The sequence below is a fragment of the Carya illinoinensis genome, chromosome 5, assembly GCF_018687715.1.
Source record: "Carya illinoinensis cultivar Pawnee chromosome 5, C.illinoinensisPawnee_v1, whole genome shotgun sequence".
NCBI classification, from domain to species: domain Eukaryota; kingdom Viridiplantae; phylum Streptophyta; class Magnoliopsida; order Fagales; family Juglandaceae; genus Carya; species Carya illinoinensis.
Window position 1 is genome coordinate 23,151,480 of NC_056756.1, and position 23,549 is coordinate 23,175,028.

Below are 23,549 nucleotides of genomic sequence, written 5' to 3' on the forward strand. Positions count from 1 at the left end.
CACGGGGGTGAACACTTTTCCCGTGCTTTTGGACGATCAAAACCACCCAAATTGGTTTCCTAAATTCATTCCAATATATTTTGGATGTGTTCCAAGCATCACCTACCATTAATGGAACATTTTTAATTTTTTTTGATTTTTCAGTATTTTTAAACCTAAAAATTTTTTTAAAAAAAAATCCCGACATCAAAAAATTGTAAGGCTTGCTCCTACTTCAAGATATGATTTATCTAAACATGCCTCCATGTATAGCTTCCTTGATATTCCTAGCTCTTGATCTTGTAATTAACCCATCTGAAACTTACAAAAGATCTTTACGACTTGGTCCACATTGGAGCCCATCACCTATTCTCAATCAAAATGCATGAATTCAGTTTACACGAGCAAGCATGCCATCTTCATGTCAAGTCATGTTATTTTCGCATTAAGTTAAGTTGTTTTCAAGTCATGTCACACATGCACAAGTCCACATCATGAAGAATACATGTCATATTTACAGTCATGAATGCTTATCTATACTGTTGGTAGCTTAGGATTTTTACTTGCTGATATTTTCTAAATCTCACCATGGTAGATGATGTCTCAAGAAGCAGAAGATCGGCGAACCCCCGACTTGACAACGTCGAATAGATCGAGGAGGAGCCTCGGGGAGATGAGAAAGATGATTCTCCGATTATTGGATATTGTGTTGGAGTTAATAACATAGATGCGTGAGCAACTTGACGCCTAGTTTAGATTTATGTTTATATGTAACTAATGAGTTTCAATTCCTGTACTATGCTTGTTTTGTCAGATTAGATAGACCATGATGTGACTTTTGACTATGTGAATATTTATGGGAATATGTTTATGTTTTGGGAATTAGTATTCTGGTACATTAAGGTATTGCTGAAAGAAAAAGAATTATCCATTGTAAATATTGCATATTGTTAGATGCATGCTAGGTGCATTACATCCTTAACTGTCATGAACGGAGGTATGTGACTAAGTGTTGCATGTCCTGACACTTTAAGCTCCGTAATTATCCATTGTAAATATTGCATATTGTTAGATGCATGCTAGGTGCATTACATCCTTAACTGTCATGAACGAGGGTATGTGACCAAGTGTTGCATGTCCTGACACTTTAAGCTCCGTCGAATCCCCAAGCGGAGTTTGGGGAGCCTCACACTATTTAACTCTTGTTATGGAGACATCGTGACCTATGGATATTGCAGTTATGATGTTTATTATAAATTTCCCTTGGTACTGATGTGTTAGAATTATTCATGACCTTTTATATTTTTGCTATGATTTAGCTATACAACAAAGCATGTGAGCACACCTTTTTTTTTTTTATTACAAATGCGAGGGGTGTGTAACCCGCATGGTGAACATCCCAATGTCATGGCTGTCACTAAATCACAAGCAGTACTAGAGCTATTAGGGGCGTCACAGTAAAGGCATAAATGTCACTGAATGTTAATGCATGACTAAATGGTATCATTGAGACCTTGAGAAATCAAATAGAATGTATGTATACGTATGATTGAGACTTAATTTTAGAATTGACTATGAATGTTATTGCATGACTAAAAACTTACGTTCTTATATGTTTATAGTATGAAGTAGTTCTTACTGAGTATTCGACTTATTTTCGCCTTAATGTGACTATCCTAGGTAATACTTAAAGTGAGGTTTGAGGCTGCCAAATAGAATTGAGCTTAGGGAGAAGAGGTAGAGACCTAGATCATGTACAAAAAGTTTTACTTGATGACTTTGATAGTACAGATTTGAGAAGTTTTTAATAAGAGCTTCCGCAGACTTTCTTTTAATTTTATTTCTGGTGCCTGATCTTTGCTCCCATCTTATCAGTATACAAATCGATTCAATTATATTTGTGTTATTTGGTGTTATTTGAACACGACAAATTGATTCAATTATATTTGTGTTATTGGCATTATTTGAACATTATTCAATTTTTTAAAAAGATATAAATTCAGATAAGAATCAATAAGAAGAATTTTTTTAAAAGTGAGCAGCATTCTCGTCTCTTAATTTTCTAAAATTAACGTTATTTTTAACTCTAGGGGGTGAAGTGTTACAGTAGTAGTTATGTTGAATATATATAGAATTCACTTTTTTATTATAATTATATAAATGTTATAAATTATATAACTATAATAGATTAGAGTTGGACAAGTGTCAAGTGATTATATAATCTTGTAACTATTTAATTGCATTTGTAAATTAGTGTGAATAATTGTGAATGTAAGAATAGATTTGTATCTTTGTATATTGTGAATAAGAATCTTTTGTTTTTTTATTTTTATTTATTTGCTTTCTAAAATTTAAAATATTTAAAAAAAAACTATTGAATGGTTCAATTCAAGCCTTTAGCGATCGGCTCAATTTTTAGTCAAGCATCGAGTCGAATTTGGAGATAAGAAGGTTTTATTCGAGTAGAGTTCGAACATCCCAAAAAAACTCATTCGAGTTCTAAATGAGCTTGAGCCTTATTTTTAATAATTGAGCCAAATTAGAGCAAGCAGACACTACTCACTCTTACTCGGCTCAATTACAGCCTACCCGTCTACTTGTTTTTGGATTTTTTAACTACAGGTTGGACTATCATCTTTCAATTTTAGTTTTTTAATTTATTCTGTTTTCCAGTTTTATTTTTCTAATTTGTTCTTGAATTTTATGTTTTTTTCTTAAAAATAATAGAGTTGTTATTTTAACTTTTGGTTTTTTAGTTTTCTTTGTTTGCACTATTTAGGTCTGAAGTTTTAATTTTTCTGTTTAATTTAATTCTTATTCTTACCGTTTTTAATTATTTATTTTAAACTATTTTTTTATGAATTTCTTTGCCATGTGTGAATTTTTTATGAGGTGTTTCTACTCTTAGTTCTGAAAGAAGACTTAACGTCGATGTGGATTAAGAAATTTGCTGATGCATCGTCAAAAATTTTAATGAGTTTGAAAGTAGGGCTTAATTGGAAAACTCAAAGAATAACATGTGAAAATTGAAACCAAATGAGCTTTTTGCCGGTGAAAATCTAGAGACTGAGTTTTCATTTAACTGGTATTTCTTTAAATTCCATTGTAATCTCCAAATAAATTGTCCTAGCATATGCTAAGCCCCTTTATGTGTTCCAATATTCAAGCCCTTTATTTGTTTTAATATTCATTTACCGAAAAGAGAAATAATTATGTATTCAACTTGATATGATTTAATAAACTATAAAATGTATTAGTGGTTAACTTCACTTATCAGATGATTGCTTGAAAACAAGCATTCCCTTTTATTGCTGCCAACTTGTATATCAATCCATCTAACTATATGGACTCTCCCAAAAGAACCCTTTCTTCTTCATTTTCTTTTTCCTTTTTAAATTCCTAAAGCCAGCCAATTAAGTTCTAGAATTTAATTGATCTTCCTCTGTTTAGTGTGACCAGTTCTGCACAATACATCAGAGGCTTGTAAAGGGTCCGAGTACAAATAAATAAAACATTTCCCCATAAACTGATGAACAAATACACGCAGCAGATCATTTTTCTTTCCCTTCTTAAAACTCACAAAATTATACAGCAAAAGGATGCTCCTGCGTGGGAAGAAAGAGGAATGTAATAAGAAAACCATCACCTTCATACAGAGCAAGTTTTTATTGTATGATGGTCAGTATGAGAAACCAATGAATTTTTACTAATCCAAAGAAAACGCTCCATTGCAATACCTGCATATATAAAGTCAAACAGATGATTATGTTATACTTTAGATTTAAGATAGCTTGTAGTGATGAATTCCAACAGACCAATTTTGATAATCAAAGATTGTGTGCTTTTAGAACTGTGGTAACACTCGGGTTCTTAATCAGGGTATTGAATTTTGTTTTCTAATTAGTATCATCATTATTAGTATTTTATTATTTAAAAAAAAATCCCCCATCGCAATCGATTTCCCTACAAAGATAGCCCGAGACACCATTTTTCCTCAACAAGAGAGAACCACCTTGAAACCATCACAGAACCAACCACGGAGGATAACGACGGTAAGTCTTCCTTCCCTTCACCATATCATTGATCATATGTTGATCTTCTGGTATATTTCCCTGCTGACAGTAACACATTTTGTATCGGTTTTGCATTGCCCACTGTCAGTCGCCGCAGAGTGAATCGGAAAACCACCCAAACTACTAAGAACTCGCCGACCAAGCAAGCCCCCCGTCACCTCGTGCTATTCCAATGAGCCCTACCAAGATCTCCTCTTCTTGTCGATTTCTCTTTTTGGTAGTTCTCTCTCTCTCTCTCTCTCTCTCTCTCTGAACTTTGCCACCATGCACAGAGGAGATCGTAGCGCCGCCGTGATTCTCACCAAGCCACGAGTTCCGCCATCACCCAACTCTCAATTAGTGTGCATGGCCTCTCCCTCCCTCACGCACCTCTCTGTTTCTCAGCCCTTTAATTTCCAGAGGGTTCCTACCCTCTTAAATCAAAAGTGGGCCCTTAGGCCTTAAGCCCATTTGGCCGAGTGCCTTTGATGTCCTAAGTGGGCTGATTTCTCACATGGGCCTTGTTTTTAAGCTGGGCTTGATTTTATTGTATTTCAAAAACAGTTATAATATTTCAAGTGGGCTGATTTTATTGTGGACTTTGATTTAAGTTGGGCTGATTTGCTTTAATTGGGCTGGGCTTCATGTTTAAATTTGGACTTGTGTATTGAGTTGGGTTTATGTTAAGGGATTATTAAGTTAGACGCGTTTTACATTGGGCTGAGTTATAGTTTCAGAAAACCATTATATGATGCTTTGCATGGGCTTGGTTTTTAATTGAATAAATATATTTAATGCATAGACTTGATTTTACAGAAAATATTTCAGGGATTTAAAATATATTCCCGACTAAATTATAACTTGAAGGTTAGAATATGTTGTTAATAATTAAATAATTATATGTTATGGGTTTTAAATAATACTAGTGCTTATTAATTTCAGTATATGTCAGAATAATTATTAAATTAAATTCCATGACATATTTAATTAAGTAGAATGCTACGATACGCTTTCCTATAAAGTATAGTAACTTTTAGCATCTCATATAGGTGATGAGCTATAAAGTAAAATTCAGGAAGCAGTGCAACGAGATAAGTAGCATGATCATAACCTTCATGTGTGCTGTAATTATTCTATTCTGCTTGGAAAATTGTTATTTACCTATCATATGTTCGGTCAATTCAAGGTTAGCCCATCTTTACGAACCCTTGATGAATTATGATAATATGCTTGTGATGCAATTACGTATGCTATGCTGAATGTGTCTACTATGTTATGTTATGGAATCCTTATGTCATGTTATGCTAAATAACGCTTATGTCATGTTATGTTATGTAGTTTATGTTATGATTATGTAATGTTCATGTTAATATGCCATGATCAATGCTATGCCAAGCACTTAGTAAGACGCTATGAAAAGTCATGAAGTCAACATGTTCATATGCTATGATGTATGTGGTGACACAGACCTAAGCATGCTTAATTATGATTTATGTGGTGCCATCGACCTAAATGTGGTTCATTATATGTATGCTATGATTATGCGGTGCCACAGACCTAAGCGTGGTTTACTATATGATCTATGCAGTCAACGACAATTGGACTGATGCGCGTATGTTATGATGGCCACTGAGGAAGTGAAAGACAAGATAAATAAGTCATGTATGAATGATATGAAATGCATGGAGTCAATCGTTCATGCATCCATGTTACATGTACTGCCATGATTATGTTTAATTCTACCTATGATACTAATGATGATCTATATGCTATGTATATGTAGTACTATGCACGAAAGTGTTCAAAATCAAGCCTAATATTGCTTTAAAAAAAAAAGTCAGGCCTAATATTAAGCTAAGTTTACAGTAAAATGTGCTATTACTAAGTCTTTGATTCATTGTTTCTCTGTTTTTATGTTTTAATGTCCCAGATGATGATTGCGTGAATTCAGAGCAGGAGTGCTGGGAGTAGATTATTCTTCCAAAGACTTAGACCTTGTATTAAGTGTTAGTTACACATGGGTTTAGTTATGCTTAGGTAGTTTAATAAGTGATTTTATCACGTAGGACTAGTTTATGTTATTTTACGTTGTAGTTTTTATTATGAAACTCAATTATGCTAAGTAGTTTTATGATTCAATAAATGAGGTATTTTTTATGGTGTGGAATCTCTTTACTAGGCATTACACTACGAATGAACGTAACATTCCGTACCTACGGGAAAGGGTGTTACAACTGTAATCTAGGAACCAGTCATGAATTCATCAATGAAAGATAAAGAGAGTTTTTTTACACGAAATATCTTGCCCCAAATATAAAAAGTTACGGAAATCATCATTAGTGAATTTTCTTCAAAGAAAACATTCTCCTCCGTTTGTAGAAAAAAATCTGTCCAGCCTAATAATTTGAGCTTTGTGAGTATTTAGGTCAATTGAAAGAGGTTGGTTTTTCATTTTTGTTTTTTCTTTTCCTGCATTGGTCGTTGCAACATTAAAAGAAATTGAAACAAGGGGAAGCATAAAATAAAAACAGGGTACCTGTTGCTGAACTTCTCAACAGCATCAGAGGCATAAAGGACTGTTTCGTTTCCTTTCTCTAGAACCATATAAAGCTCCTTCCCTTTTGTAATCCGAGCAATAACCCAAGCATTGTTTTTGGCTCTAATGCATAATTCTAAATCTTTCTCCTGACCTGCGTTATCCCATGCCATTTGACCTTTTTCCAAATCAACCTCTTCTCTAACCATACTTAAAGCAAGCAAAGATTCCTGTGACGGTATAACACGTGTTAAACAGCCTGCTTGGGGTTTAAAATCATCTCATAAACAATCAGCTTACAAGTCATCATCAATATTTATCGTGTCATCAAGTTGCAGGAAGCAGAACCAACGTTCAACCTCATTCACAAAGCAAAATGTTTGAATAATATGCAAAACTAGAGTTTAACCAAGATAAATTTGCGAATAAATATTTATTTTTATACAGAATCTCCTAATTTTTCCAGAGCAATATGCAATAAAAAATTGCAACTAAATGGTAAGTCTAGTCCAGGCATCAAATCATTCTGTCTAAGTCTAGTTCAGGCCCTAGGCAACAGTGGTAAACCCTGCCAGTAAGGCACAGGGGGTCTCAATCCAGGATCCATTTTCATGCTTAACTGCTGACATTTGGCAATAGTCGTTGGAATTTAAATGCGCCAATTTATTATTTTTCAGAATGGTTGAAATCTGAGGAAAGTTTCTTTCTGTACGATTCTCTGCGTACAACTTCTTTCGCCTATTTTGTCTCTCTTCCCAACAATGTTTGCCAGTGGTCAATGTCGTTATTAGTCCATTTTCAGACATATATTTATGGGTGCAAGTTTTTCTAAGGATGGGATATCTGAAACTGATTCTCATTGAAACAAAGGTCTTTCAAGTTATGACGGAAGGTGGTCAATCATTGTGCATTTTAAAACAAAGCATATAGGTGGTAAAAGAGCCAGACTAGGTATCCTCCTCCACTGTGAACTGGTTGTGCAGACATTGGAGGAGTGTTCTCGGTTGTATGGTAAGAAGGAACTAACCACCAGCATTGGCAGCAGTGTGTATCTTGCCCAAAGGTGCTCTAATGAATATATGGCAGGTACTTGGCCTTCGGAGAATACAGAGGGGTGGGCAAAGAGGCTTCATTATTATCCCTGAAGAAGTGGGAGAAAGGGTTGGAGGAAATTGGCCATAGAGCTTCATGACAGTTGCAGCAGCATGAGATAGTTTGGAGTGAAGGAGTTTGAAGGGGCTGGAGTCCTCAAACAGCAAACAAGGGATATGAATACTCCCGTGAAGGACACTGTTAAGTCGTATGTGGAGGCAATTTTGTCTCCATGTCCTGTTTGTGCCACTAAAGGAGACCAATAGAGCTATGAAGGTATCGAGAAGATAAGTGGAGTCAACCCAGGTCATGAAGGGTAACATTGGTATTTCAAAAAGGAAATGAGTGACCGTTATGACGTGCCGAACAAGGAGGTCTGATCAAAGTTTTGAAATCCGTTCCGGAGGCCATTCCGGTTGAGGCACTGGAACGGAATATTTCGGTACCGGTACGTTTCGGTGTACCGTTTCGGGATTAATTATATATTATATATAAATATTTATATGTATATATAAACTAACAATTAATAAAATAAATACATATATATGTAAGTGTGTATCATGTATATGTGTATATATATAGAAGAATTAAAGATTTATAAAATGAATATATATTGAAAAAAATCACAAACTTGAGTTAAGACACAAAAATAAAGGAAGAAAATTAAAGAATAGACAGATTATTAAAAGTAACAATACTTCTAGTGCACGGAAAGGGATATTTGAATTCTAAAAGTATAATTTTATCTATTATTTTTCAACTTATTTACAAGAGAGCTATTTTTTATTTTTTTAATTTGAATTTTAATTTCGGACCTGAATTACTATTCCAGCCGAAATACCGGAAACCGGCCGGAATTGACTGGAAAGGCCGGAATTTGACCGGAACGGCCAGAATTTGACCCGAAACGGAATAGATACCTATCCCATTCTGGTCACTGTTCCGGCACGAAAAATTCTGGTCATTCCGGTCAGAACGGAATGATTTTTAAAACTTTGGGTATGATGCAACACTTGACTGCAAAACTTACCCAAGAAGGGATGGGGGCTCACTATCAAGGGAAGCAGTGTAGCAAAGGTGACTGTAGAAAGTTTAAAAAAGGATATGATGAATCTGAGGGAGCTGGTCAACGGCATAATACAGATTGTTAACACGAGAATGGGCATGGGCTTGAACTTGGAGAAGCACGGCCCGATGCTGCGTGATGTCAATGAGCAGGCTGTGGGCTTGAACTTGGTTAATGAGAAGGCTTTCGGCTTGATCTTGGGCCCTTGAGAAAAAGAAAAAAGAATGAAGCATGGACTGTGCCTCTTGAAAACCGAGAAAGGAAAGATGAAAGCCCAATATTTATCAGGCTATTCGACTCTAAGATGATGGTTAAAGTTGGGTTTTCATCCTTCGAATTCAGTTCTTCATCTGGAGCTGCAAAAGGGACATTAGCAGTGTCAAATCACAGGATGGCGGTTTCACAGAAACCATCACTGGTAGGTTGCGATCAGGTCCCTGGTATCCAGGACAAAGGCTTACTAGCAGTGGTACCCATCGGCGACAGGAGTCAAGGACGCAGACTGCATGGTTTTGAAGCAAAAAATGATGCTCAAGCAGTGGACATCACAAGGATGACAGCGAGAACTCACATGAGACACCTCTGGTGTGTTGAAACAAGCAGCAGAAGATGGGTGGAACTCAGGGAAGGCTAAAAACAAGTTTGGGGGCTCTGAAGTGTCTATGACAGGGGAAGGGAGAATAAGTAGAATAACAGAGGCAGTGGGTGCATTGGTTCTGTACGACTTTGATGGGGATGATCAAAATATGGAGGGAGACTGTTGGCAGGTGTCAGGTCTTGACTTGGAGATGGTAGGTGGCTCAATATCACGTCAGATGAATCCAACAGACAGTGATGAAGAATTCAAGAAGAAGCCCATCCCATTGAACTATTTACCCTCAACCAGTAACAGCAATATACAGGCATTGGAATGGGTTTTACATAAAGTAAAGAAGATCTAACTCTATGTAGGGATCCAACACATGCCCCTTTCTCACTGCCATAGAGGCTGGACAGAGCCATCCTAGTTCAGAAGGTGAGCTCAATTCAGCTAAGAAAAGATCTAAAGAATTAAAAAGACTTAACTGGACAGCCAATTTTGAGGCAAGAGAAGGGAATTCTAACTGTGGGAGATCGATGGGAAGGGCAATGGTTTGTAGTATTATGAACCCCAAAATTATTTTGTGGAATGAAAGGGGCTGAATGAGAAGGAAAAATGCCTCAAAATTATAAACCAGCAGCACAAATGGAGAGTCGTCTGCAAGTAACAATACTGGAACTTCTTTCTTTAAGCACAATAAGGAATTTGGTCTCATCAAGTGGGCTGGTCACATTTACTTCCAATAATGCCTTTTTTTTTTTTGTTGTTTTGGAGAGAGGGGGGGAGGGGGGGGATTGGTTGTGTGGGTGTTGGTTAGGTGGAATATGAGGGTGGTAAGAAAAAATGAAAGTATGTGTGGGGCATTTCTCGATGGCATGCTCATTCAAAAATTTTGAGGATGAAAATTTGTGGGCTTTTGTCGGGGTGTCTATGGTCTAATCTAGACAATACAAGAAGGGTACTGTGGGATGAATTGGCAGGGTTCTGTAGCCTATGGGACTTACCATGGTGCATCAAAGGAGATTTTAACGTCACTTGGATCCCGAGTGAATGATCTAGAGCATCCTACCTCAACTTGGCTATGACAGACTTCTCTAACTTCATCTATGAGCAAGACCTATTGGACAATCCTCTTGTTGGTGGCACCTTCGCATGGTCTAGTAATCAAGAGCATCCCTCTTGGTCAAGAACAGACCGAATCTTGGCATCCCTAGATTGGGAAGCACATAATCCAAAGCTAATCCATAAACAGCCTCCCTGTTCGGATCATTTTCCCATCATTCTTGAATTTGGGGGCATTCATGGAGGTCGAAGATGCTTTAAGTTCTAGACTGTGGCGATCTTCCTACCTGTACCACGGTACTCCAAGCTACATCATGCCGTGCAAACGTGAGACGTTCAAGCAAGATTTGAAGGCTTGGAAATGAATAGGTGTATTTCAATGTGGAATCAGAAAAGAATTCTCTATTGGAGGAGCTTCAGAGCTTGGAGGGGCCAAAGAAGAGGCACGGGCTCTTTTAGAAGATGAGAGAGGACATAAGAATCAGGCGTTTGTGGATCTAGAAAGGGTTTCTTTTATGGAAGAGATTCGGTGGTGACATAAACCAAGGGCTCTATGGCTAAGGGAGGGGCATAAGTGCACCAAATTCTTCCACTGTGTGGCCAATTCGCATAGGAGGAACAATATCATTTAGACAATGTTGGTGGACGGTGTGACAACTTTGAATCTTCCTACGATCATGGATCATATTGTCAATTAGCAGCTATTGTTTGAATCATTCACTTTGAGACCAAAGCTTGATGGGCATCAATTTGAATCACTAGATCAAGAAGATGAAAGATGGCCAGAGAGGCTTTTTGAGATGGAGATCCAGAAAGTTATAAAAAGCATGGCTAGTGACAAAGCTCCAGGTCCTGATGGGTTTACCATGGCATTTTTTTAAGACATGCTGGGAATTGATCAAAGATTATGTCATGGTGTTTCATGAGTTCCATAAAGGTGTAAGATTTGAAAAAGAGCCTCAATGCAACTTGTGACTGAGATGCACAAAATCCTTTCGGAAGTAGTGGCAAATAGACCAAGTTTTGTGATGGAGAAGGTCAAATCAAAGTGTCAAAATGCTTTTATAAAAGGTACAAAATTCTTGATTCTGTGCTTATTGCCAACAAACAAACAAGCTTAAGGCGTGAGTGCCAGGAATATTAGCAAGCTGGACATGACAAAAGGTTATGACAGAGCTAATTGGAATTTCTTGCTTTACAATCATGAGAGATGTGGCCACAAGGAGAAACAGTGTTCTTGGATTAAGCATTGTATCTTGTCCGCCTGCTTCTCTATTTTGGTGAAATGGTATACCAAAAGGATTCTTCAAAAGCTCCCAGGGCTTAAGAAGTTACCCATTCTCACCATTACTTTTTGTTTTTGTAATGGAAGCTTTTAGAAAATAGATTTCGGGCATCGAGTATGTTGGATTCTCTTTTAAATATTTTGTGGGTGAGAGAAATAGCGGCACAATCAATATTTCCCCATCTTCTATTTGCAGAAGACTATCATATTTTGTGGGGCTAACAAAGACCGAATCCGAGCTCTGAGGGCACTTCTTTTCTTTGAAGCCATCTTTGGTTTACATGTGAATTTGGCAAAAGAGTACTTATCCAACTTGCCTACCAACTTTTCTTGTCTTTGTTTCCACTTCCCACTAAGCTGCAGCGCTACTTTCTTTGTTGGGGGGTTGTTTTTTTTTGTTGGGGGGGGGGTGTCATAAATTTCACCTAGTGAAATGGCCTACATTATGCGCTCTAATTTCAGGGAGTTTGGCACTTGTTCATCTTTAACAGTGCTCTATTGGAGAAATGGTTGTGGAGATGCTAGCTAGAAAGAGGAACTCTATGGAGGGGACAGTCATTGATTCAAAATTTGGGACTTGGGGTAGATGGGTAAACCATGAGGTGAGGCTTTGGAAGCACATAAAGGAGGATGGGAAACTCTCTCTACACAGATTCAGTTCAAGGTGGGTGCTAAGTATAGAATCAAATTCTGGCATGACCTTTGTGTGGCGACAAGTTCCTCAAGGATGCCTGTCCAGGAATCTATGGAATTGTGAGGTCATAGGAAACCTCTTTTTTGATAAGTAAAAGATTATATTAATAGGAATAGACATAACCCAAGTACACAGAGGGTATACAAGAGGTAACACCTAGTTAGGAGGAAGATATACAAACAAGAAAATCATGAAAATCTAGGTCATTGAAATCTACAGCTTTAGCCCATAGGAATAACATTTTAAGAAAGAACAATCTAATCTCCTCCAATGAGCATTCCTTATCTTCAAAAGTCCGATCATTTCGTTCCTTCCATAGGCACCATAGAATAGATATAGAAACTATCTTCCACACTGCTGTGTTTTGTGGAATACCACCTGAATTCATCCAGTTGGCCAGAAGCTCGACCACAGTAGCAAGCATAACCCAGTCTAGCACCAATCTTCTGAAGACATCATCCCATAATGCCCTAGCGACCTCACAATGCAGTTAAAGATGATCCACAGCCTCACCATTCTTTCTGCACATACAAAATATGTTCACAACAATCACCCAACATTTCTGTAAGTTATCTATAGTCAAAATCTGGCCCAAAGAAGCTGTCTAAGGGAAAAATACCGCCTTGAGAGGTGCCTTATTTCTCCAAATACTTCTCCATAGAAAGTAATTGTGCCGTGGATTTGTAAGGATCTTATAGAAGGGATGAACAGAAAATGGACCTTTTCTAGCCGGTATCCACCACAATTTGTCAATTCCCTGAGTTCTAAATCTCATGGCGTACAAGAGTTTGAAAAAAAAAAAAAAAGCTGCAAACTTCCCCAATCATGGGCCGCCCAAATAAAGCTCACATTCCATTGGATTGAGCCGCCAACCATCTCCATGAGGTCCGCCACTAATGCCTCCTTTTCACACGCAATCCTGAAAACTGTAGGGAATGTGTCATTAAGGGCTCTATATCCACACCATAAAGAATTTTATTCTAGATCCGTCCCCCATTACGATTCTAGTATGTCAAGCAGAAACAACCTCTTCTAATGTGCTTCCAGACTCCCACTCCATAAACCTCTTGTACATCACTACAGTTCCACCTCCCCCCCCCCCCCCCCCTCCCCTCCCCAAAACAAAAATAAATAAATAAAAAAAATACCCCCGTGCTTGAAATCAATCACCAACTTTCATAAAGCTTTTGTCTCCATACCGCCACAATCATTTCCCAAGAAGAGGCCGATTAAATACCCTCAAAATTCTAATTCCCAACCCACCAGGAGAGATTGGAGAGGATACCTTATCCCACTCTACCAGGTGGAACTTGAATTCATTCCGCAACCCGCTCCAAAGGAAATCATAACATACTTTCTAAATTCAGATCGCCACTCACTGGAATTGGGAACAAAGATATGATATAAGTTGGTAAATTGGATAGAGTACCCTTGATTAGTGTGGTCCTACCACCTTTTGACAAATACAATCTCTTCCAACCTACCAATATGGGTTCAACCTTCTATATTACTTCATCCCATATAGATTTAGACCTCGTTTAGGTACACAAATGAGATGAGAAATTAGTTATTAGTAAATAGTAATTAAATGGTTTGAGTTAAGATTTTTATGAGGTTTTGGGAAAAGATAGAAAAAGTTGAATAAAAAATTATGAAATTAAAAGAGGGTAGAATATAATTTTTAATATTATTTTTTTTTATAGGTAATAAGAGATTTTATTCCAAGTAAATAGACATAGCCCAAGTACACAGGAAGTATACAATAGAATAAACCTAAGTACAAGCTAAAGCAAAACGGTATTAAAAAAATTTTAATATTATTTTTGTTTTGGGATTTGAAAATATTGAATTGTTTTTTGTGTTTTGTTTGCAAGTTTGGAAAAGTTGTATCTAATCGTTTTGGGATTTGAAAATATTGAATTGTTTTTGTGTTTTGGTTGTAACTTTGGAAAAGTTGTAATGATTAGATAATATTAGATGAAAATTTGGAATTTAAAAATGTTTATATTTGAATGGTGTTTGGATGTTGAAACGAGATGGGATGAGATGATTTCAAAGGTTTGTGAAACTAAATCAAGCCTTAGCCTTGAAAGAGGCCCCTAGAGGAAGGCAAAGGTATTTCATGGAAAAGGAAGAGACCTTGCATCTGAGAGTGTTTAGCCAACATTTGGAGATTGCAAATGTTTCCAACTGGAAGCAACTCCAAATTGGATAAGTTCACTTTCAATCTGAACACAACTTCAACGCAAAGTAGGAGTGCCCTTAAAGAACGGATCTAATTTTGCTCAGCCTCAAAAAATATGGAAGTATCATCTGCAAACAACAAATGAGAAATGGTAAGAGTATCCCCCCTGTCACCAACTGAAAACCTAGCCATAAAGCCACTTTTAAACATAGCATCATTCTACTAAGCGCCTCCATAACGATGACAAAAAGAAGTGGGGATATAAGAATCCCCTACTAGCCCGTGAGAGCTGTTAAAGAATCCAACTAGATTGCCATTCACCAAATTGAGAACATTGTTGTAGAAATGCATACCTAATCTAATAGCACCATCTCTCCCCAAATCCACACCTCCCAAGCAAATATAGTAGGAAGTCCTAGTTAACATGATCATAAGCCTTCTTCATATCCAGCTTGCATAAAATAACCAGATCACCATATTTTAATCTCTATCTAAACATTCGTTGGCCATTAGTACTATATTCAATATTTGTCTTCCCCTTATAAAGGCATCTTTGGGTCTCAAATAATCCTCCTCAAGACCTCCACCAAGCAATTTACTTAAACCTTGGAGATATTTTTATACATCTCATTCACAAGACTAATAGGCCGAGACAAATTCCTGGATCAAATCATCCTTCACCACTTCCGAATAGGATTGGAAGAAACCCATATAAAAACCAACTAGACCAAGGTGCTTTGTCTTTGATCATCCTGCTCACCACTTCATGAACATTTGTCTCATAAAAGGGCCTCTCCAGCCAGGAAACGCTCTGCTGCTCAATGGTCTCAAAAGCAAGCCCATCGAGGTTTGGCCTCCATGCCAGGTGCTCCTTAGAGCATTGGCAATTTGGCATTGGTGTCTCCATATGCAAATGCAAAATTACATGGTTTGGAGATTGCCTTTGCCATTAAAGAAAAACTCCCACATTGGATTATGCATCTTTAAGCCAAAATAATAATAAAATTTTTTTTTATTATTAAGTTTTTTATATATTTTGCAATTAAAACCCACTACATAAGATCTACAAATATACACCAATTATATGAAGGGTGAATAGATAGATCTGTAAATATCCAATGATATTGTTCATAGCAAGGAAAATATTTGCATCTGGCTAATCCAATGCAGTAGAAAAAGTATACTTGTTATGTAAATATGCGTTTGCATTTGCATATGCATACACCACTGCCAATGCTCTTAAGCATGGGAAACTCTGTAGAAACAGCTCCATCGTTGTTAGAGCTAAGCAAAAATCTAACTCCAAATCCAACTTTTTTTGCCAACAACATGCTCTTTAATCACGGGAAATTCTATAGAAACAACTCCATCATTGTTAGGGCTAAGCAAAAATCCAAAAATCGGACTCCAAATCCAACACTGCTCTGACTTCGCCAGATATTTTTTTTTTTTTTTTTTTTAACTTTTCAGTCAGAGTCGAAGTCCAAAGTATCACTAGGCTGACTCTAGCTCCGATCCAATCCGACTCCGACTCCAACTCTGCCCTTCGACTCCAACTCTAATATTGTATGTATGCCATAAAAATATGTATATATCTATGTATTTATCATATATACTAGTTTAGTTATATAACTAGAACTTATATATTTAAATTCAATAATATACAAATATGAACTAATTATTATAAAATAATATATTTATACTATAATATAAATAGGCTAATGATATTTTAGTATATGTAAATATCATAGTATTACTACCATACATAATCATGTATAAAAATAAGTTAGACACTAGCATTTAAATAAGTGTAGTATGATAAGTTAATAACACATACTAATTTACTCAAGTATAATAACATGTAATTAGATACTAGAAAGTCTAGTATATAATTAAGTTAGACATTAGTATAATATGTAATTACACTATAGTGGAAGTCTGGTATAGAAATAAATTAGACACTAGTATAGAAATAACTAATAAGTTAACAACACATAATACTAATTTACTCAAGTATAATAACATGTAATTAGATACTAGAAAGTCTAGTATATAATTAAGTTAGACATTAGTATAATATGTAATTACACTATAGTGTAAGTCTGGTATAGAAATAAATTAGACACTAGTATAGAAATAACTAATAAGTTAACAACACATAATACTAATCTATCAAAAAAAAACAACACATAATACTAATTTACTAAAGTATAATAACATGTAATTAGACACTAGAAATAAGTCTAATGTAGAAATAAGTTACAAATAAGTCAGACACTAGTATAATATAATATGTAATTAGACACTAAAAATAATATGTAATACTATAGTATGATAACATGTAATTAGAGACTTTAATACAAGTCTAAAAATAAGTTAGATATTAGTATAGAACTAAATTAAACGTGAATGATTTAGTTTTTGTTTCTAATATTTTAGAAAAATTGAAATTAGAAAGCCCACAAAAAATTCTTTTTTAAAATGGGCTAAATATGAAGCTAAAAATAAAAGGCCCAAAATTGAAAGTCCAAATCCGACTCTGCGCCAACAAGTCGGAGCCAGAGTTAGATCAGAGCCTACACAAGTCGAAGTCGGATTTAGGGGAAACCATCACCCCTAATCATTGTTTAGCATCTCAATAGTATTAGTCCTCCTATGTGAGTTGGCCACTTTAGGGAAAAACTTTGTACTTCAATCTCCCTCTTTTAACCATGGTACCCGAGATTCTTGACACCATGAAATCTTCTTCCAACAAGGTGACCCTCTCAAGTTCTAAAACTAAGGCTGCGTTTGGATGTTGAGCTAAGTTGAGTTGAGATGAAAATTAAGAGTTAAATAAAATATTGTTAGAATATTATTTTTTAATATTATTATTATTTTCAGATTTGAAAAAGTTGAATTGTTTATTATATTTTGTATTGAAATTTAGGAAAGTTGTAATGATTAGATGAGATGAGTTTGAGAACCAAACTGACCCTACGTCTATCTTCCAAGAGAGTTCCTCCATAAATGGTGCTCGACCCTCCTATACCCTCTCTACCTCATATAGCTGAGGATAGAAACTTCTTCCGATGACCTATATCTCCAAAAGATTGTAAATTCCATATGTTTAAATCTTATTTTAGATTTTAGACATGAAACTTGAAGTGTCATGGATCTAATAGGAGGACAACCATTGCCTGACCCTTTCCACAAAACCTTCAATTTTTAGCCACATATTCTCAAACTTGAAGTACCTATGCCCTCCTCGAATACCTCAACAATCCAACAAGATAGGAAAATGATTCAAACATTGGCAAGGTAGTCTTTTCTAACATAACTCCAGATAATTAGTTTCTCAATCTAATAAGACTAAAAATCTGTCCAATCTAGACCACGTTTGATTGTTTGACCACATGTAAGCTCCACCTATAAGAGGAATCCACCAAACCCAAATCAAATATAAACTCCGAGAACTCCATCATTGCAAGCTGAAGCCTACTCTCTCCCAATCCCTCACCTTGGGAATCTTATAACTTTAAAATCACCATCTACACAGCATGGCATGTCGCACCAGCTATGCAATCCAGCAATCTCCTCCCATAAAAGATTTCTTTTGCTGTTTAAATTTGGCCAATAAATTCCAACAAAATCCCACATAAAATTATCTTCCACATTCTTAAAGGAGCATGCCAATATTTACTCCCCAACATACTCCTCAATTTTATCCACTACCCTTCGATCCCACATAACTAGCACTCCAGCTAAGGCCCTAAGAGATGTAAGATAAACCCAATAAACATATGGACAATTCCACAAGTTTCCTGCAAGCAAACAATGTCCGCCTTTGGCTCACGGAGCATACTTTTTTATCCAAATATTCCAAGATACAATCTTAGGCTTCATAAAGAAATTGTCGGTACCCTTTGGTTTTTCCTCTGCTTGAGTTGTCCTCATCGTTAATAGACCAAGTCAATCTCTTTAGCTCCATCTCAAACTCCAGAGTTTTTTACTAAGCTAAGTGAGATGACACCACCTAGGACTCCAATAAAAGGACTCCAGTGGAAGAGCTTCCCTGCAGTCCATCGTAACTTTATGTCCATTCTGGGCCAAAGATCCAATGCAAAATGGTGAGTTTTCAGATTCGCCCGCTTCTGTATCAATTACAAGCTCTGCTGCCGACTCCACCTCTATTATCTTCTCCATCTGGAGCACCGGCGACGGTTCATTGGCCTGTCCCAACCCACTACTTGGGGTCCATTGGAGCAGCCCATCTTATTAGAGACTTTAGCCCTAGGCTTCATACGTTGCTGCCCATTTGCCATATCTACGGGACACACTAGCTGACAAGTTAAGAAGCTTACCTATCCCACACTTTACACCGAAGCCCAAGCCCATTCCCATTTCCTTCTCTATACATTGTATTAAACTATTTACTTTCTCTTGTAAATCCATCAATTGTATCTTCATATCCCATAGAGTTTACTACATATGCCACCCTCTGCCAAGCCTTCATCAAGCCTATCACTGCCCACTTTCAGTTGAGCAACTCATGGATCTGTATGCAGTACATCAAGCCTTCCCAAGACCATGACAGTTGTTGCAACTAGTGGTAGCTCCTCCCTTCACCACCAAATCACCATAACCTCCTCCCCTATTTTGATATCGGGATGATAATGGATCCGTCGACTGCTTAAGCACATCCATGCAAGAACGTTTGTTCCCTTGATTTACGTCCACTGTTGGCCCCAGAGCCGACCTCCTTCCTCTACAAAGCTCCTCCATTTGACCAAAGCCTAAACTCCCTCTATTATGCTTACATTACCTCCAAACTCCAAGCTGTCGCAAATTTCACTAAGTGCAACCACCAATTTCTTCTATCCCATACCCTCCATTCCTTCAGGAATGAAGACAAAGTTACGTTTGCCACCACCTCCATAATCTACTGGTGCCATTTAGTAACCGTCGGCATTAGTACATCTCCAAGCAATAAAGCTTCTACTACCATCCCATGAAGTAGTATAAAATTCCTTTTTTTCTCCCGTTGAACAATCCTCCAGTGTTTTAGTGAATCAGTTCCCATGTACATACGCAGAATCATCTCTTTCATGACTTTTCAACTCCTCTCAGTTATACGAATGAAACTGCCTTCCACCGTTAGTGCAAAGACTTTAGATTCAATCAATAGTTGTTTTGAGACTCCCTTTCTTCACGTTAACCTCACCTTAATAACTAACAGCTCAAGAAGAAACTTGACGTTAAATTCCACTCATAGGAAACCTCAAATGTATTTAGACCTATCCAGTGGATTTCCTCAATGGAACGTCACCTTTTTCAAAGCTGCATAAGATTTGTGGGATGCAGATGAATTCATTGACTTATACAATTTTCTCTACTCCCTAAGAGTGAGGGTGGGAGAGACAAATAAGGCTGTTTGGAGTCCTTAGAAGGAAAGGGCAGTTTACTGTCCGATCATTCTACAAGTCTCTCAATATGCACAATGCTAATTCATTCCCATAGAAGAGTATATGGAAGACACAACACTCCTAAAAGCAGCTTTCTTCTAATGAACAACAACCTTGTTGAAAATCCTTACCATTGATAATCTAAGAAAACGTCGGATAATTATAATGGATTGGCTCATTTCACTAGGGTCAATAATGAAGAATTCCTGCTAAGGAGTTGCAGATGCTGTTATTTGTCCAAACCAGATTTTAGTAATTTTGCAAAACGTGCATCGTCTCAAAGACCTAAATAACTAGTAGACTTCTAGATTATAAATACATCAACTTGTGTCTTTTTTTTTTTTTTTTAAGTAATCCAAAGGCACCACAATAAACACAAAGGAATCATCCTCCACATCGCAACCAGCTGTGAGCTTTGATGATGCCTCTTCCAACATACTAAAAGATCCACCACGCGCTTGGGCATGACCCAATTCAACCCAGCCCTTCTTATGCCATCCCAAAGCTCCCTCGCCACTTCGCAGTGCAGAAAAATATGATCGGTCATTTCGTCATTCTTCGTACACGTAGCACCACTCCAACACAATCATCCCTCTTTTCCTTAAATTGTCAGCCGTTCAAATCCTACCCAAAGCTGCAGTCCAGGCAAAAAATGCAACTTTAGATGGCACCAGAACTCTCCATATACTCTTCCAGGGGAACCTAATAGACTGGTGGTCTTGCAACACCTTATAAAATGATTTGACAGAATTTTTTGATCCCTGAATGTTTCCACAGCATTCTCTCTCTCCTATTACCACCTATCTTTGTGGAGTAAAGAAAACTGTAAAAACCTACTAACTCCTCCACTTCCCAATCCTGCACATTTCTGGAAAAGACAGATTCCAATGTACCATGCCATTAGCTCAACACAGAACATCTGAAACAGCCACTTGTTGATTTTCAGCTAATCTGAAAACTCTTGGAAATGAAGAAAATAGAGCTCTCTCTCCACTCCATTCGTCAAACCAAAAGCTAATTCTTGAGCCCTCACCAACCTCAAAATTGGAATGTGTTGCAAACACCTTCCACCCCTTTCTAATAAACTTCCAAAGACTCACTCCATAATTCCCCCTACCCCCCATAGAACTCCAACCCCCCCGATCACATCCATACTTCCCCTCCACTACCATTCTCCACAACGAATCCACTTCCGATTGAAATCTCCACAACCACTTTCCTGATAAAGCTTTATTGAAAGTAGTCAAATTACGCACCCCCAAGCCTCCCACCTCCTTTGTACTGCACACCTTTGGCCAACTCACAAGATGAAATTTGTGTTCCTCACCCCAACCACCCCACAAGAACACTCTAAAAAGTTTTTCAATCCGATTAGCCACCCCCGCCGGTAAAGGAAAAAGAGAGAGATAGTAAGTAGGTAGATTGGAGAGGATAATTTTGATAAGGGTTACTCTCCCACCTTTTGAAAGGTAAAGCTGCTTCCATCCCGACAATCTTTTTTCTACCTTTTTTACAACCCCATCCCAAATGGATTTTGCTTTAAAGGAGGTTCCCAAAGGAAGTTTGAGGTAAATCATAGGAAGAGCAGCCACTTTACAACCCAACAAATCAGCTAGATGGTCTATATTCTCCACCTCCCCCACCGAGACCAATTCCGACTTTCCCAAGTTTACCTTGAGACCCGAAACCACCTCAAAGCATAGGAGTACAGCCTTTAAAGCTTTAAGTTGACCGCTGTCCACATCACAGAAAATTAAAGTATCATCCGTGTACAATAAATGAGAGATGGATAACCCATTCCTATTATCTACCACTGAAAAAGCGGCCAAGAACCAACCCCTTACAGCAGCGTCCACCATTCTACTTCACGCTTCCCTTACTACAACAAATAGAAAAGGAGATAATTGATCACCTCGTCTCAAACCACTTGAACTCTGAAAACACCCACACAGTTTCCCATTGACTAGCACAAAGAACCGGGTGGTCGAAACACAATGTTTAACCCAACCACACACCACCTATCACCAAATCCGAATCTCCTCAACATATAAAGAAAAAAAATCTCAGCACACATGGTCGTAAGCCTTCTCCATATCCAGCTTACAAAGGACTCCTATGGAACCATCCCTCAACCAGCTGTCCAAGCACTCGTTCGCTATCAAAACTAAATCCGTGATTTGTCGACCCCGAACAAATGCATTCTAAGGTTTGGAGATTATTTTATCCATCACCAAACTCATGCGACTTGCTAGCACCTTCAAAATGATTTTATAAATCCCCCCTACCAAACTTCTAGGTCAAAAATCTTTCAACTCCATGGCCCCTACAATCTTCAGAATGAGAGCAATAAAAGTGGCATTAAGGGACTTCTCAAACTTTTGACGAAGTTGAAAAACCCGCATCACGTCATCCTTCACTACACCCCAACACTCTTAAAAGAAAGCCAAAGAAAATCCATCGGGGCCCGGGGCTTTGTCTTTACACATACTACACCACTTGATGGCCTCCTCAAATTGTCTCTCCAACCAACTAGCAACACTATCATCCAGCTGGTCGAAAGACAAACCATCCAATTTAGGACGTCATCCCGCCATCTCTTTGAGAAGCTCCTCATAATTGCTCACTATATGATCTTGAACATCCTCCGATGCTTGATACATCGTATCTCCCGATTGAACACCTTCAATTACGTTGTTCCACCTATGTGAGTTTGCCATTTTGTGGCAGAACTTAGTAAACTTGTCTCCCTCCTTCAAACTCCTCATTAGCCCCCCCCCCCCAAAAAATAGGAGACTCTTTTTGATAGGCACCAAGGTGAACCGAGTTTTAAAGATCCTTTGCAAGTTTCAGATTGGCCAATTATAAGGTCAAGAGCTAAGAAGATCAAGGAAGTTGTGCAAAGATTGGTATAATCCACTTGGGATGACGCTAGGAAGACTTCAACATTCAAGATGGACTTGAAAGAAGGAGAACCAATTTTGATCCATGTCATACAAGCTATGGAAGAGGGCAACATTATTTAGGGTTTATTATATGGGCTTATTATTATATTTATGAGATTGAGGCTTTGGACTTGTTTAATTTATTAAAATGGCATATTTAGTAGTCATAGGACTTAGTCTAGAATAAGTGGACTTGAGGATGCTTGATCCACATGTCTTATGTTTTATTAACTAGAGTCTTAAGGAAAAGTTTTTAAAGTTAAACAATAGAGGGGCCGCCCAACCAAGGACAATTTGGGAAAGTATGTAATTTCATCTAGGGTTTGGTTTAAGAAGGCCTTTAATTTTGGCCAAGGGTAATTTGGGAAGACTCTTATTTTATTTGGCCTAGGGTTTTTGGGGGATTGGGTATTTAAGTTACTGTAGCCTCACCTTTGACAGAAGTTTATGAAATTTGATGAATATTTTTCATTGTAAGTTGAGTTTCCTCTTGTTCTTAAATGAACTTTTGAACTTATCAAAGGCAAATGACAACCTTTGTAGCATTCCTCCTTGTAATCTAGGTTCTTGAGACAAGTTTTTTGACGGGTCTAGATTCTCTATAATCTAGGTTCTTAAAACGAATTCATCAA

At 37.4% G+C, this 23,549-nt stretch overlaps 2 protein-coding genes across 16 annotated transcripts in view; one reads left to right on the forward strand and one right to left on the reverse strand.

Annotated features, from left to right (window-relative positions):
- The window catches only part of LOC122308964, a 19,975-nt gene extending 19,075 nt beyond the window's left edge, over window positions 1–900 (forward strand). For all 8 annotated transcript variants that reach the window (XR_006242296.1, XR_006242295.1, XR_006242297.1 and 5 more), the window contains one exon: window positions 575–900. Coding sequence is in view for 5 of the 8 variants with exons in the window: in XM_043122254.1 (XP_042978188.1) it covers window positions 575–630 (56 nt within the window). In the remaining 3 variants the exon portion in view is untranslated. The remainder of the gene's footprint in view (window positions 1–574) is intronic.
- A 2,492-nt stretch (window positions 901–3,392) lies between these two features.
- LOC122309132 (vacuolar fusion protein CCZ1 homolog B-like) overlaps window positions 3,393–23,549 on the reverse strand; it is a 47,805-nt gene continuing 27,648 nt past the window's right edge. For 4 of the 8 annotated variants that reach the window (XM_043122495.1, XM_043122494.1, XM_043122497.1 and 1 more), the window contains 2 exons: window positions 6,568–6,797; window positions 3,393–3,584 (listed from right to left, as the gene is read on the reverse strand). In XM_043122495.1, coding sequence (XP_042978429.1) covers window positions 3,407–3,584; window positions 6,568–6,797 — 408 coding nt within the window. In that variant the 3' untranslated portion in view covers window positions 3,393–3,406. Of the gene's footprint in view, window positions 3,717–6,567; window positions 6,798–23,549 lie in introns of all 8 variants that reach the window. The other 4 variants (XM_043122499.1, XM_043122501.1, XM_043122500.1 and 1 more) reach the window with 1 other exon arrangement.